The sequence below is a fragment of the Chelonoidis abingdonii genome, chromosome 2 (genome assembly GCF_003597395.2).
Source record: "Chelonoidis abingdonii isolate Lonesome George chromosome 2, CheloAbing_2.0, whole genome shotgun sequence".
NCBI lineage: Eukaryota > Metazoa > Chordata > Testudines > Testudinidae > Chelonoidis > Chelonoidis abingdonii.
Window position 1 is genome coordinate 108,193,727 of NC_133770.1, and position 13,487 is coordinate 108,207,213.

The 13,487-nt window shown below is 36.6% G+C and overlaps 1 protein-coding gene across 1 annotated transcript in view; it reads left to right on the forward strand.

The window, feature by feature from the left end:
• Positions 1–13,487, forward strand: part of ABCA13 (ATP binding cassette subfamily A member 13) — a 284,724-nt gene that overhangs the window by 57,947 nt on the left and 213,290 nt on the right. Inside the window, 4 exon segments of the mRNA XM_032792446.2 lie at positions 1,302–1,416; positions 3,330–8,093; positions 9,715–11,508; positions 11,942–12,048. Of these exon segments, the coding sequence (XP_032648337.1) occupies positions 1,302–1,416; positions 3,330–8,093; positions 9,715–11,508; positions 11,942–12,048 (6,780 nt within the window).

The window sequence follows — 13,487 nt, forward strand, 5'->3', positions numbered from 1 at the left end:
CAGGGTCTGATTCTGCACTCTCTTACCTCAGTGTAGATCAGGGGTGATTTAAAGCTCTGTGGGAATCTTTCAACAAAACAGTTTTTTGTCGTAATGTACTCATTCGTTGATACCTTCAGGAAGGTTTCTCAATACCTGAATGGAATTTCTGGTCAGAAGGAGACTGAGATCTCAGAATAGCCAGAAAAGAGCAGAAAAGCGTTTTGAAATTTTTGAAAATGTTTGTTGGTCAGGAAATCTATTTCTGAGTCTGTGAATGCTTTAGCTACTATTTTTAGTAAAGCAGTTAGATCTGCAGAATTTCCAGTGCTGGATTTTGAAAGTGCTCAGGATAGCACCAAGCACCTCCAATACATGGCCCACTCTAATATTAGGTACCTGCTTCCTTCAATTCTCCCGCCCCCGCCATTGTTCCTTCACCTAAATTCACCATCCATGTTTGCACACATTTGAAAGACACTATTTACTCACTCCATTGACACATTTTCAAAATAGTTCTTAACTGCAAAGCTCTAACAAAAACAGAGTTTAGAAATGAGCACTGAATACCTCACCGCTAAACAGGCTGTTGAGAGAATTTGACCCCAAAATAAGTATTAAATTATTGGATTTTAAAAAAAATCCTTCTTATGATATGAACTGGCATGACCTGAACGTATCCCACAAAGCAAGATAATTGATTGCATGGAATTCAGAGTTGTGGAAGCTGTGATGCACTACAGGATAGCCAGGGTGTGCTTGTGAATTCCATTATGGTATTTTTTATTTTAAGTGCTAGGAAATGAAAGGTTATGCTGTGCTGAATTCTTTTCCCTTGGCTGGTGGGAGACATTTAGGACATAGTTCTATAATAAAAATTAATCTTAATTTTACAGTAGCTTTGCACTTGGTATTTAATTCAAAATATATCTTCATTTCTTTCTGTGATGGCTATCAGTGGTATGTTTTATGTAGGACTGATATTTATTGACTCTCTACAAGTCCTTAAAACCATTCAATACTGCTTGGTATCAAAATGCCCTTATTGAAAGTGTCATATCTTTTCTTCTTTAAAGACTGTAATTTCTGGATTTCTGTAGGAGTACCACAGAATGTATTTGTAATCCTCGTCTCTTCTGATGCAGCTGCTGAACTCAGTGAAAATCTTTTCAATGACTTCAGTGGGCTTTGGATAAGGGCCCCTGTTGAACAAAGTTCACTTTGCTTCTCTCTGCTCCATGACAGCCTGCATCTAGTTGTATATTGCCAAGACAATGCATGATGCATCTCATTTTAAATTATAAAATGTATTTTCTCTGCAGATGATACTGAAGCATCTCTCTGTTCTGGACAAAAGCTCAATCTGAAGGTCATCACTAATAATTACATAGCATTTTTGCAAAACTTAACAAATTCCCCATTCATTTCTTGGTCCAGGTAAGTTAAATTAATTCAATTTCAATGCTTCCCTCAACTGTTTTCCAGAACAGTATGTTGGGTTTTTTTCTTCTGTATTTTAGATATTTTATAATTTAAATTAGATATTTTTCTCATCTTAAGGAGATGGTTAGCATTTCTATATGTGACCAACAAGAAATACTATCCTATGTAGGATCACAGAAGGTTATATCTTTGTGGCCCTTATTCAAAAGCTTTAATAGAACAGCTGCAGCCTGCGTATTACCACAGGTAACCAGTGTAACAGGCTCTTGGAAGACGCTAATGTACTATTATATTGGAGTCTCTTCCCCCAACCCCCACACACTAAGTTGCTTGCATTATTGTCAGGGCTATAATGTCTACTTGAACAATACAGTAGTATTCATTTAATCAACACTGTTACATAGAATTTCCCTCAGGGAGCAGGTTCAGGGCAGCCAGTGCATTTCTGTGATTCTAGACACTTTAAGGCACACTTAATTGTGAAAAGTAAATTTTAAATGACCTGCCTGATGGTGTCTGTAAACCTACTCACAGTAAGTAAGGGGTGTACATAAGCATTAGCTAAATTATGTTCCATACTCTGTGAACCTAGTTTCACATTATGGAGTTTTCTTGCTCTGTGTGGCTGCTAAATGTTGACTTATTTCTTCACCTGTGAAATAGAAAGAATTAGCATAAAACGAGGATGAGCACTCAGTAGTACGTAAATTCTAGAATTTAAGGCTGCTTCCACAACTGAACCACATTGCTCATCCCATGGCCTGTGTTGTACGCTTGGTGGTTAAGGAGGACTCCCTAATGATTTGAATGAGAAGTTTGCTTAAAAGTGATGATAAATGGTCTGTTTTGTTATATGATAGCAATAGGGCTGAATTCTGTTCCCATTGAAGACAGTGAGAGAGTTTTGCCATTGAATTCATTGGGCGCACGATCAGGTCACATAATCAGCTGCACAGGAACAAATGCACTTGTCCAGCTGGATAAAGATGTCAGTAGAGCAAGGTGAGAAATGGGGATTGTGGCAGTAAGACAGCACCTAGAAACTGGTGCCTGGTGTGGTGTAGCCACTCTGTTGGTATGGAAACCATATAATTTCTATTGACTGTTCATGAAATTTATGAGTTTCCTGAGTTGGAGCTCCATGTCTTGATGCCCTCTGATCCCCACATTCCTTGATTGTTGAGTCCAAACCTTAGCTCTTTTTAACCAACCTTGTAAGAAGAACTGTTTATATATATATTTGTCAAAACTTATTTTCATTGAAAAATGGCTTTGACAAAATGGATATTTTCCAAGATTTTGTTGAAAAACCTAAAACTAAACATTTATTGGCTTTCAGTTGTGTGTATGTGCGGGGGGGGGGAGAGATTTTTGGCTTTTTGGTTTTTGGCAAAAACCTTGAAAACTTTCACTTTCTTCAAAAAGTGTGGACAATAAAACACATTTTTCTACCTTTTGTACTTGTAAGGTCCTTGATATCAAGCTAATCAGTCTGTAGAGCTTCAAGGCTTTGCTGGCTTCATCAGCAGAATATACAAATTCCTTGAACTGCAGATGTTTGACTCTGCTAACTTGCCAGTAGAAGTAGGTGCTCTTAACTCAGCCACCTAGCCTCAACTGTGTTTAGAGGACTTATATATTGTGACTTTCTAATCCCTGTTTTTTTTTCATGCTTTTTAAAATAGCATGTGATTGTGAGTTAATGTATTACAGTTAGTGTTTTTAATTGTTTCACCATTGCATAAAATATGCTTTGTCTATATAAAATACACTTTACAAATACAATTTTAAGACATAAATATAGCTATGTTCTAGAAAATGTATGATAAACCATTACATTAAACTGGTTTGTGATGTAACTTTCCAACAGGCAACTAATTTGAAAAAAATCTCAATTGATGTTACAGAATCTTGACATCTGTCAAAGAGCTTTTGAAGAGGGAAAAGAACATACAGGTTCTTGAGGAGTTGGGGTCGGTCTTCATTCTACAGCTTGCAGAATTCATACAACAAATGTTGATGCCTGGTTCCTCAGCCTCTTCAAGCCTCCAAGACTCAAAGTCCCTAACAGAAATAACCTTGAATAATTCAATTATGTGGCTTAACAGTTCTACCAATATGAAGGCAGATGCTACAGATGTTCATATATTTTCTGAACTCATTAATGACCTACTAGAGAATTATCAACTTCTTGTAAGGCTCTGGCAGAGTGAGCAGCTGGAAGTATTTTGGCAGATAGTAAAAAATGTCTTGGATCAACGTGACCATAGAAGTCCAGTGGAAGCAACAGAGATGCTGCAGATGTTCTTATCTAAAATTATAATATCTTCCCTTCAAGAAAATCAAAAAGTCCTTAATAAAAGTTTGCAATTCTTCCAGAAAATTCTTACAGAATGGCCTGAATTGAGTTTTCTTGACATAGATTATGTAAACAACTTCTTCAGTGAAAAATTCATAAGGAATCTCTATGAAGTTGGAGTGTTGACTCAAGAACATTTCACTGCTGCTCTCAGCACCATTCATGCTGTGAGAAATCTCTCTTCTGTTCTAGTCTCAAATTCTACTTCTCTATCCAAAGTACAAAACGTAGGGAAAATTGTGTCTGATTTCTACCAAAGCATCCCAGAAGTAGGAGACAGTAATGCAGCCTCACTTATTCAAATGCTTTTCTTTGTCTACCAAAACATTGATCAGTTAAGTATCCAGAGCAACAATTCTGTGCTAACATTTTTCCAGAAGGTCTCAAAAGACATTTCGTCTACTTCAGTTCAACATGATTTCCAAAACATGAGTGAGGTTTTTGACTTTCTATCTGAAGCTATACATCTCCTTCAAGGTCTCACCCAGAAACCTCTCTGTGAAAAGTTAGCAACAGTTTACAACTACGTAGAGCTCCAGGCCCAGTCCCTAGCACAGAAAGGGAAACAAGAGATAGAAGTAGTATATAGTACTCTGGGAAGCCTTAAAACTATATTTACAGACACAGAGCTTCATACAGCTGCCTTTCAGTATTTGAAACAACTTTTTGACATCTCAGCAGAAAGCTTGTTAAATAATGAATGTGCTGATTGGTATACGCCTAGCATACCTTCTGTGAGACAAACAGGAGATGTTCGTAACTCACTTGTACTCTCATTGGTCAGAGTTCTGTCAAATACATCAAACTTCAAAAGTGAGGTAGATGTTCCTTTTGCCATGGATTGCACTGCTACCTGGCTTCAGATGTGGACAGAGATTTTGGAAGAGATGTCTGAAATACTAAGGTTGGATTTAAATTTTTTCAGTTATCTTCGGAATGGCCTGAACCACCTTTCTGAAGGCTTCGAAAATATAACCAATACTGAACTGTGCAATACAACATTTACAGTCAGTCCTGTAACTACATCAGCAATACATCTACTGAAAATAATAACAGAAGGTTATCACTTAAATGAATGGAAAGACTTTGAGACTCTAAGTGGCCTCATAAGTAAACTTAGCAACATAATTGATGTTATCAGCTCAATTAAGAGAGAGAGTTTAGAGGAAGCTTTTCAAACAATGGAAAATGCGACTATCAAATTGCAGAACTCTCTATTGAAGGTTAACGTTAGCAGGGAGTTTTTGGATTCTTGGTCTGATATTTTCTTTCCATTGAGTTCTAAAGTGGAATATAGAGATTCACATGTAGATTTCACTGGGCATTCACTTTCAGATATTCTAATACTTTCTATGGAAGAATTTAGAACTGTTCTCACTGACCTAAGAGAGACTGCTGGATTCCTTAAAAATATATCCCAAGATCAAGATCTATTGTCTTGTGTGATGATTTTCCAGAATGTTACCAAGTTAGTTTTGGAAGATATTTTGATAGAGAAAAATGTTTCACAGATAAGTGTTGTGTCTCATCTTAATCCTCTTCTAACCTCAGATAATATAGTCAGTGTACTAGAGGGCTGTAATAGATGGATGCATATTATCAGTAGCCTCAGTGAGAAATACATCACTTATTCCCACCTTGAAAAAGCAAAACATGTTTTATTTTTGTTGACATCTCTGGGAAGCATTAATGAGACTGATACAAGCTTAAAGAATACCCTGGATATTGTTAACATGACTTTTAACCTCATAGAACGTCCATGCTTACTAAATGGTTCTGATGCATGTTGTGCAGATGTTTATTTCAGCATTCTAGCAAAAATTTTAGAAGTTCTTCCTATGTTTTCTGAAGAAGATGATGAACAGACCCATGACTTTATCTTTACTCTATTGAATGTGTCAAGGGGCCAAATTCAGTCAATTTTCAAAGACTTAATGAGATTCTCACCATATACATCTGACTCAGAACAGATGTATTTCATTAATTTAATCACTGGAGCCATCAAGAATTCAAGGGAAGTCCTTAATTTGCCTCAGAGTCTCCAGCCTCCTTCAGTAGTACTTTTGAGAGGAATTCAAATTTTTCTGAAGAATATAACTTCTGAAACCCTACAAAACAGCTCATCTCCTCTGGACACTGTAAATCTCCTAAATGCATTTGAAGCGCTTCCACAAGACACAATTATGAGCTTCCTAAAGAAGTCCTTTCAACATCTGATTAGCCACTTTATGTCAAACTTGCCTCATAATATACAAAGTTTGCAAAACACAACTCTGCATACATGGATGAAAGCAGCAGACCTCAATGTGGAACTAGTAAGGAAGGCACTAAACATCTTAAAGTCTCATAACCTTACCAATTTTCCAATACAATCAGGTGATAAAGGATTTCCAAAGCATATGACAACTTTGGTGAGAAACATTGAGAATGCAGATCTAGAATTCTTAATAGATCAACTCAAACAAGTCAGTAAAAGCCTAGATCATTTCTTTAAAAATATCAAAAATGTGTACATTGAGAATTCTGTTCTGGACAAGTTGACAGGCTGGGTAGATTCCTTTGAGAACAATTCATATTCTTGGAACTTGACCAACATATGGCAAATCACTCAGTTATTTAACGAGACTGAGCTTGATGATATATTACAGATGCTTTACATTCTTCCTGATGGTGTTAGTCTTATACAGCGATTGGCTCACAAAAATATCACTGATGCCCTAATTGAAGTGTACACTTTCACATTAACTCAGGAAGCAAACATGTCAATATGTATGAAGGAAGATTTATCCAATAACGTAGATAGCCTTCTAGAGTTACTGGAGGTAGTAACTGATATGCCTGAGGAATCTGCAAGTACTTTGAGTTGTCTAACTGCAGTTATCTGCTGGAACCTCACAATGGCAACACCTCAGAATGACTCAGATTTAAGGACTTGTAACTTAAATGCACACACAAATTTTTCATCTATTTACAACACGATTGCTGACGTACTTGACCAATTCAAACTGACAACTCCAGGGGGACATGACCTATGCGCTAATGAAGATTATCTGAGGGAGATCACTTACAAAGTGACTTGCTTCTTTTATCAGTTCAAAGAGTGGAACTCCATTTTTCTGAAGCTTTCTGAGATCCACAACATAAATAGTTTGGCTCTGAAACAGCTATTGGGGTTTTGGAATAAGCTATTAGTATATATGGCTTTTGGAAATAGTAGTACCATCTCAGTCTATTGCTCTTCCACACCAAAGAGACAAGCTGCTTTACAGCTCATAGAAGCACTTAACAACATAACATCAACAGAGATGGCAATGGCCAAAGCTATTTTTGAACAGTTAGCAGATCTGTATCATGTCCTAAAATTGGATAGAAGCACAGGAATGTCTGTTCCAAAGACTCTTCTTACTCATTTAAAAAGTATGACCAATGAAGTTTCCGGAGTGCTAGATAATGAAGATGTCTTATCTTTTCTTTCTGCAGCCCAGCCTTTGCTGACACTGTCTCCTGTTGGAAACCAAACTTACATCATGCTTATGGCATTATCAGCTTTGAGCAGAGACAGTAGTTTGATTAGTAACTTTGAGGCTCTTTGGCTTGATACAGAGAGAGGCATGCAAGATTTATTAGTCAATTTTAGTGTTCCGAACTTACTTTCTATGATAGACAAAGAAGTTAAATTACTAAGTGCAGCAGCCAGAAAAAATTCTTCATTGGCACTTGCTAGTTTATTAAAACAGTTTAATTCATCATCTCTAGAAACTCTACTAAGAAGCTTTGAGGACTTTCAAGAAGTTGCAAGAGACTGGCTACTTGAGTACACTAATAAAAATTTCTCTAGAATAATAAATGCACTAGCTGTCCTTATGGCCAATGAAAGGTCATCTGATGACATAGTTCTGATTATCAAAGGTATCACTGAATTTTTGGAGCTCTTCACAAATGGCTCTAAAGAAGATCAAATTGATATATCATTTTTTACTGATCTCATTAGTGGGGAAAAGCTGAATAACATTCATGTTGCTCACGTGATTTTACAGAACAATCTGCTTAACACAATCTCTGACCTTACTACTAAAGAAGAGGTACTGGACTTAAATGATACAGATCTTCAGCTAATGAACTTCATTGATTTGTTTTTTGATGATGCACAATATGAAAATTATGGAAAAGAGATTGCCTCATTCCAGAGCGAGACAATGGAGATGATAAAAGAGTTTTTACAGATACTCTTTTCAACTTCTGGAGGACATTATAGCAACAAAATGTTTGTCTTATTAAAAAACTTACATAAGGATATAATTGCAGAAATGAGGTGAGTGTATGTATGTCTATTAACCTTGTGTCCAAATACATTAGAGACAGGACTACTGTATATTAGTAACATTTTGCTTATACATTGTATTGTAATTCTACTTTAGAACTGAACCTGCGAGTAAACCCGCATCTGGGACCAAAACTATATCTAACAGATCAGGGTTGTTATTTTATTTATTTAAATTTCTGCAACAGTTTTGGATTTTAGGATACACAGTTTGGAAAGAATGATAATGCAAAACATTTCAAGGCACTCTTTTGCATCTTGTAAAAATAGTATTGCTCTGAAAAAAGGGACCGATTTTTAAATGGTATGAGGTTGCTGCATCAAATAATATGGAAATACTTGAAACTAAATTCCATTGCCTTCAAAGTGCCCAAACATAGAACATGCCACTTAAATTCTCTGCTTGAAACAGTTTCAATTTAAAATTCAAATTGAGTATAAAAAATTAACTTTCCTATACCCATGCAAGGAGCCTTTAGTTGCGAACTTTCATGGAATTTTGTGCAGAATAATTGAATCACTGAAGTTTTGAGGATTATTTTTGTACAAATTAAACTAATCCCAAAATTGATATCAATGCACTATTAAAACTGGAAAATGGAGCACATGGGTAATAAAAGTGAAGGCAACACTTAAATCCATTTCCCATCCTCTGTATTTTATTATGTACACTGTAATATCTAAACTGAATAATATAGTAAAGCATGAATTCACCAAAATATACAAAGGAACAGAAAATTCCATGTGTTCAATATAGCCAAATTAATGTAGAAAAGTTAAACTTTGAATTTCTTGTGTTTGATTTCTCAACCAAACAACTAAAAAATACAATGTGATTTTGGATTTTTTCCAACTTTAAATGCTTGTATCTTAAAAGTTATTGCACCACTTTTTCCTCAAGTTTGAATTGCTTTTTTCTTCAGTAAATAATCATCCAAATTTATAGTTTCTGGCATCAATAATTCAAGTTGTGATTAAAAATTGAATTTGAAAATGTGGAAAACGTTTCTCCCCCCAACCCTCTTGCATAACACAGAATGTTAAATGGATTCTGCTCTAATATCATAATAGAAGTAAAATACAATGGCCTAAATAACAACTTCTCCAGTTTTATGCAGATATAACTCTGACTTTAGTTTGTCAAGGTAATCTGTCTGTTGATTGAAATGAATTTACATTAGTGTCAAGAAGGAATAAATCAGTTATGAATGAGGTCCACAATATCTAATCAATATCATAAAGTGGCTAGAAAATTTTGGGTAATAGTTTATTAATAGTACTTCACTGATTTCTTTCCTCAACCCCTAGTCTCCATGTTCTTCTCTTTATTATCCCAACAACCTTTATATTTCCTATGCTAATTTATAACATACTGGGCGTAGGGTTTTTCCATTGATGAGATGCCTTTTATGGCATCATCTAAAAGGCCTGATTGGCCAACCAGAATGTCCCTTTGGATGACCAGAATCCACAGCCAGACATTAATCATATTGTAGCTTACTGGTAATCTCTCTCTTTTGTGGTAATATCTCATATTTTGCTACATTTTCCTAACATAGTTTTACAGTAACAATAATTTGCATCATCGTAATCAACAATATTTCTGTTGCAGCATATTCGCCAAAGATGATATTGGAATTCTACTAAACTTGGATCAGTCTGTTAATCTAAAGGAAGAAGCTGATGGGCTGAAAGAAAATATGTATGACTTAATTAAGGATGCAGCCATATCTGAAAATGGGACATTTAATTTTGACAATGTAAAAGGACTGAAGTTTTTGAGGGATTTGTTTAAAGATTTTTCTGTAAAAAATGGCAGCAGAAGTGACTATGAACTGTTTACTTTTATGAATCATGGGTTATTTAATACAAGTAATTTTGGGGACTTTGCCCAGCTGATTAGAGATCTTTTTAGAACTCTTCAACTTATGAGGAAAACTTCTGCAGAAATGGGATACCTCATGAATTTTTTTAACAACCATTTCAAGGATTTCCTAGTTAGCTATCCTACTTTTCGAGAAATGCTACCTGCTTATTTAACAGAACTGTTGGCCTCTGTGGATAAGGTGTTTCCTTTGAAAAATAGGCAGATAATAGAAACTACAGAGACATTACTTGATCTCATCTTGTGGAGCAGTGGAGCTAACTATACTCGCAGCCCATTTCCAGAGCCTGCTGTTGATTTGTGCTCGTTGTGGGAAAGCAATGAATTTGTAAAGCTAGCAAAAATAGTAGAAGCCATTGTTAAGTTTTTGACTTTGTCCAAGAAAGCTTCAGAAAAGCTAGCTAACATTTTGGAATCATCTATCAACTCAAATGCTACGGAAAATTTAGACTGCATTGAGATGGGCTATTCAGACCTCCAAAGAGCTCTTCATGATGCAATAGAAGACTTAACTGAAACGGAGACTGCAGAGGTTCTGCGTTCAAACCACCATCAAGTGGCAGATTTGGGGAAAGAATTTCTTGATTTGACCTACTTGTCTATTCGAGATAAGCTTTCCAGATCATGTGGCTCTGGAACGGCAAACATATCAACCAGACTGGTCACAAATCTGAGCAAACTCAATGATTTATATGATATTGCAGGTGAAATCGCTAAGTTTTTAGCAAATGTGCAGAATTACTCTGCAGAATTGGAAAGACTTACTGCAATTGTTACCAGCGCAAGCATAAACTCATCTGATGATGCTGCCAGTCTAATACAAGATCTTCTTGATTTTTTTGTACCCATTACTGATTATATTAGCAAAATGCATTTAACTTCTAGACTAAATTTTACTCATGACCCAATAAATGAAGAAAAATGGGAGGGAATTCAGGAAACGATTGATTATTTGTGCAAAGGAAACATTACAGGAATAAAAGCTTCTATCAGAGCTGTAGCTGATCTCTTTCTGGGAGCTTTCTGGAAAAATCACTTAAATGAAAATGACTTAAATTTGCTGCTGACTTATGTAGACAACCAAGATTACTTTCTTAAAGTTTTAGAAGTCACTATGGAATCATTCAAGTTAATGAAGAATGTTTCTGAAGGAAGCTTCAATCTATGGTCACTTTTTGTCAGCCTTATCAACCAAAATATAACCTACCAGCAGAAGGAACAGTCCATCAGGGAAACAATTATTGAAGACTCATTAAATAGAACTAATCTTTGGATAGAGTTAGTGCATTTAAATGGTGATCAGCAAGTGAATTCCACAAGAGCCTTACTCCAAACAGTTATGGGGTTCTTTGCTAATGGAACTTCTGGTATAGCTGACATGGCTCAGTTGGAAAACAGCATACTACGGATGATGCATGACTTTGACTTGATTTTCAAACCTTTATCGTCATATGAAAAGTATGCCAGACAGTTGGTTAACTTGGCTGAGTATTGGCGAAAAGGCCAACTAAAAGAACAAAGGTAAATTTATTTTTAAAATCCTTGTCCAGGTCTGATTTTTGTCCAGAGGTGCTGAACACTGCTGGCAGTCAAGTCAAAGGGAGTTGCTCAGCATCTCTGAAAATCAGACCTATTTATATTGAGATTGAATTGTTTTAGAAATGAAAAGAAGGAAAGGGGGCAAGGGGAAACAACCTATAGCAAACATAAGAAAAGTAGTTAGCATTTAAAGACTTTACCTTCAGATGTTAGTAAGAATGTTGGCCTGATTTCTGATCTAGTTCACTTTGTTGTAAATCAGGAGTGAATCCACTGAAATCATTCTGGTTAGTGTTGCATAATTGCAATGAGAATCAGGGTCACTGATGTCTGTAATAGCATGTGCAGTCCTTATTGAAGCCATTCTCTGATTCTGTCATCATAAAAGTGATGGTATCCTATTATTTTTCCTTAGATTCTCTGAGATGTGCCAGGGTTTCCAGAAGCATTTAAACGCTGCTAATGCCAGACTGCTACAGAAGGTGCAGATTATGGCTTTGAGTGTATTTACAATCCTTTCAGGTTCGTTGCTGTAATAACAACTATTAGCGAGATGGGTTCATTATTCATGTTATTGCTGTGTTGCTAAGACCGTGCTCAGGGCATTCATGTTTAATAGCAATAGGTTCACTTGGATGGTCTCAAGCCTCAGAATGAAGTTGAGAGGCACCTGACAACAATTTGACTTAGAAGGCCTAGTATAACGAAATGCCACACAAATGGATGCCTTAAGTTAGGTTCCTAAATCCATATTTAGGCTCCCTGGATTGGGGTGAGAGTGGATTTTCAGAAGTGGTCAGAGTTGGCTTAACTCTGCTCCAACCACCTAATGGAGTAAAACTTTCAGTAATTACAATGAGATCAGAGTTAAGCCAACACTAAGTGGTTTTGAAAATGCCACCTCTAAATAAGTTTGGTTTTCAGATGTACTGAGCACCCAGAAGAGCCTGCTGACCTTTGAAAATCAGGTCACTTATTTAGGCCTTACATAGAGGTTTAGGAGTCTAACATTTAGACACCTGTTTGTGTGTCCTGATCTTTGTAGTATTTGGTTACATTAAGTCTTCTGAGTCAACTGAAACCACGCGGAACTCTATGTAAGACACACAAAAAGTAATCAAACATGCTCATTTTATGCAAAGTTGCCTAGCTCAAATAGTCATCTAAATTTGCCGTGCTGAATTTGAATGAATCTGAATTTAAAACAACTGTTCTGAAAAGAGACTGGATAGAATTGACCCCCCATTTGTCTCTATATGTATTCAGCATAAGGTCTGCTGATTTAATGACGGGAATGAATTTTTATTAGTTTTTCTATTTTCCTGTTAACTGGTGGGTCAGTCCAGCTCTGTGAGGCAGCTGAATTTTGTTCTGTTAACCATAGTGCAGTTGTAGGGCCAAATTCTCTCCTCACTGTCACATGTACAAACCTACTGAAGGCAATAGAATGGAGCTGTTTGCTCTGAATATGATGGCTGACCATTTGCGTAAAGATTGCCCCTTCAGGAGATCGGGTAGGGAATGATGGGCGACCTCTTTCATGACTGATCCCTAGGATGATCTCTCTGCTGTAAATCAACCAACATACTGGCCCTTCTCTCCACTTGCAGCTTGTTGTAGGGCGGTTACTGCTGCCCTGGGGATACAGCATCTTTAAGGTCTCACCATAGGGAAACAGGGTGATGGAGGTCCCAGAGAGCTGCTCAGTTAAAAATATTGTTACTTATTTGTATTATCATTACATCCAGGAGCCCCAAAGAGGGATCAGGACCTCACTGCGCTAGGTGCTGTACAAAGAGAGAACAAAAAGATGGTCTCTGCACCAAAGAACTTATAGTCTAAATGTGTGATAAGAGACACCAAGTGGATACAGACTGATGTGGGGAGTACAAGTAAACAGTGAGACAGTATTGGTCAGCATGATGGCAGTGGCCTCACCACACCAGCGGCCTAACCTTTTG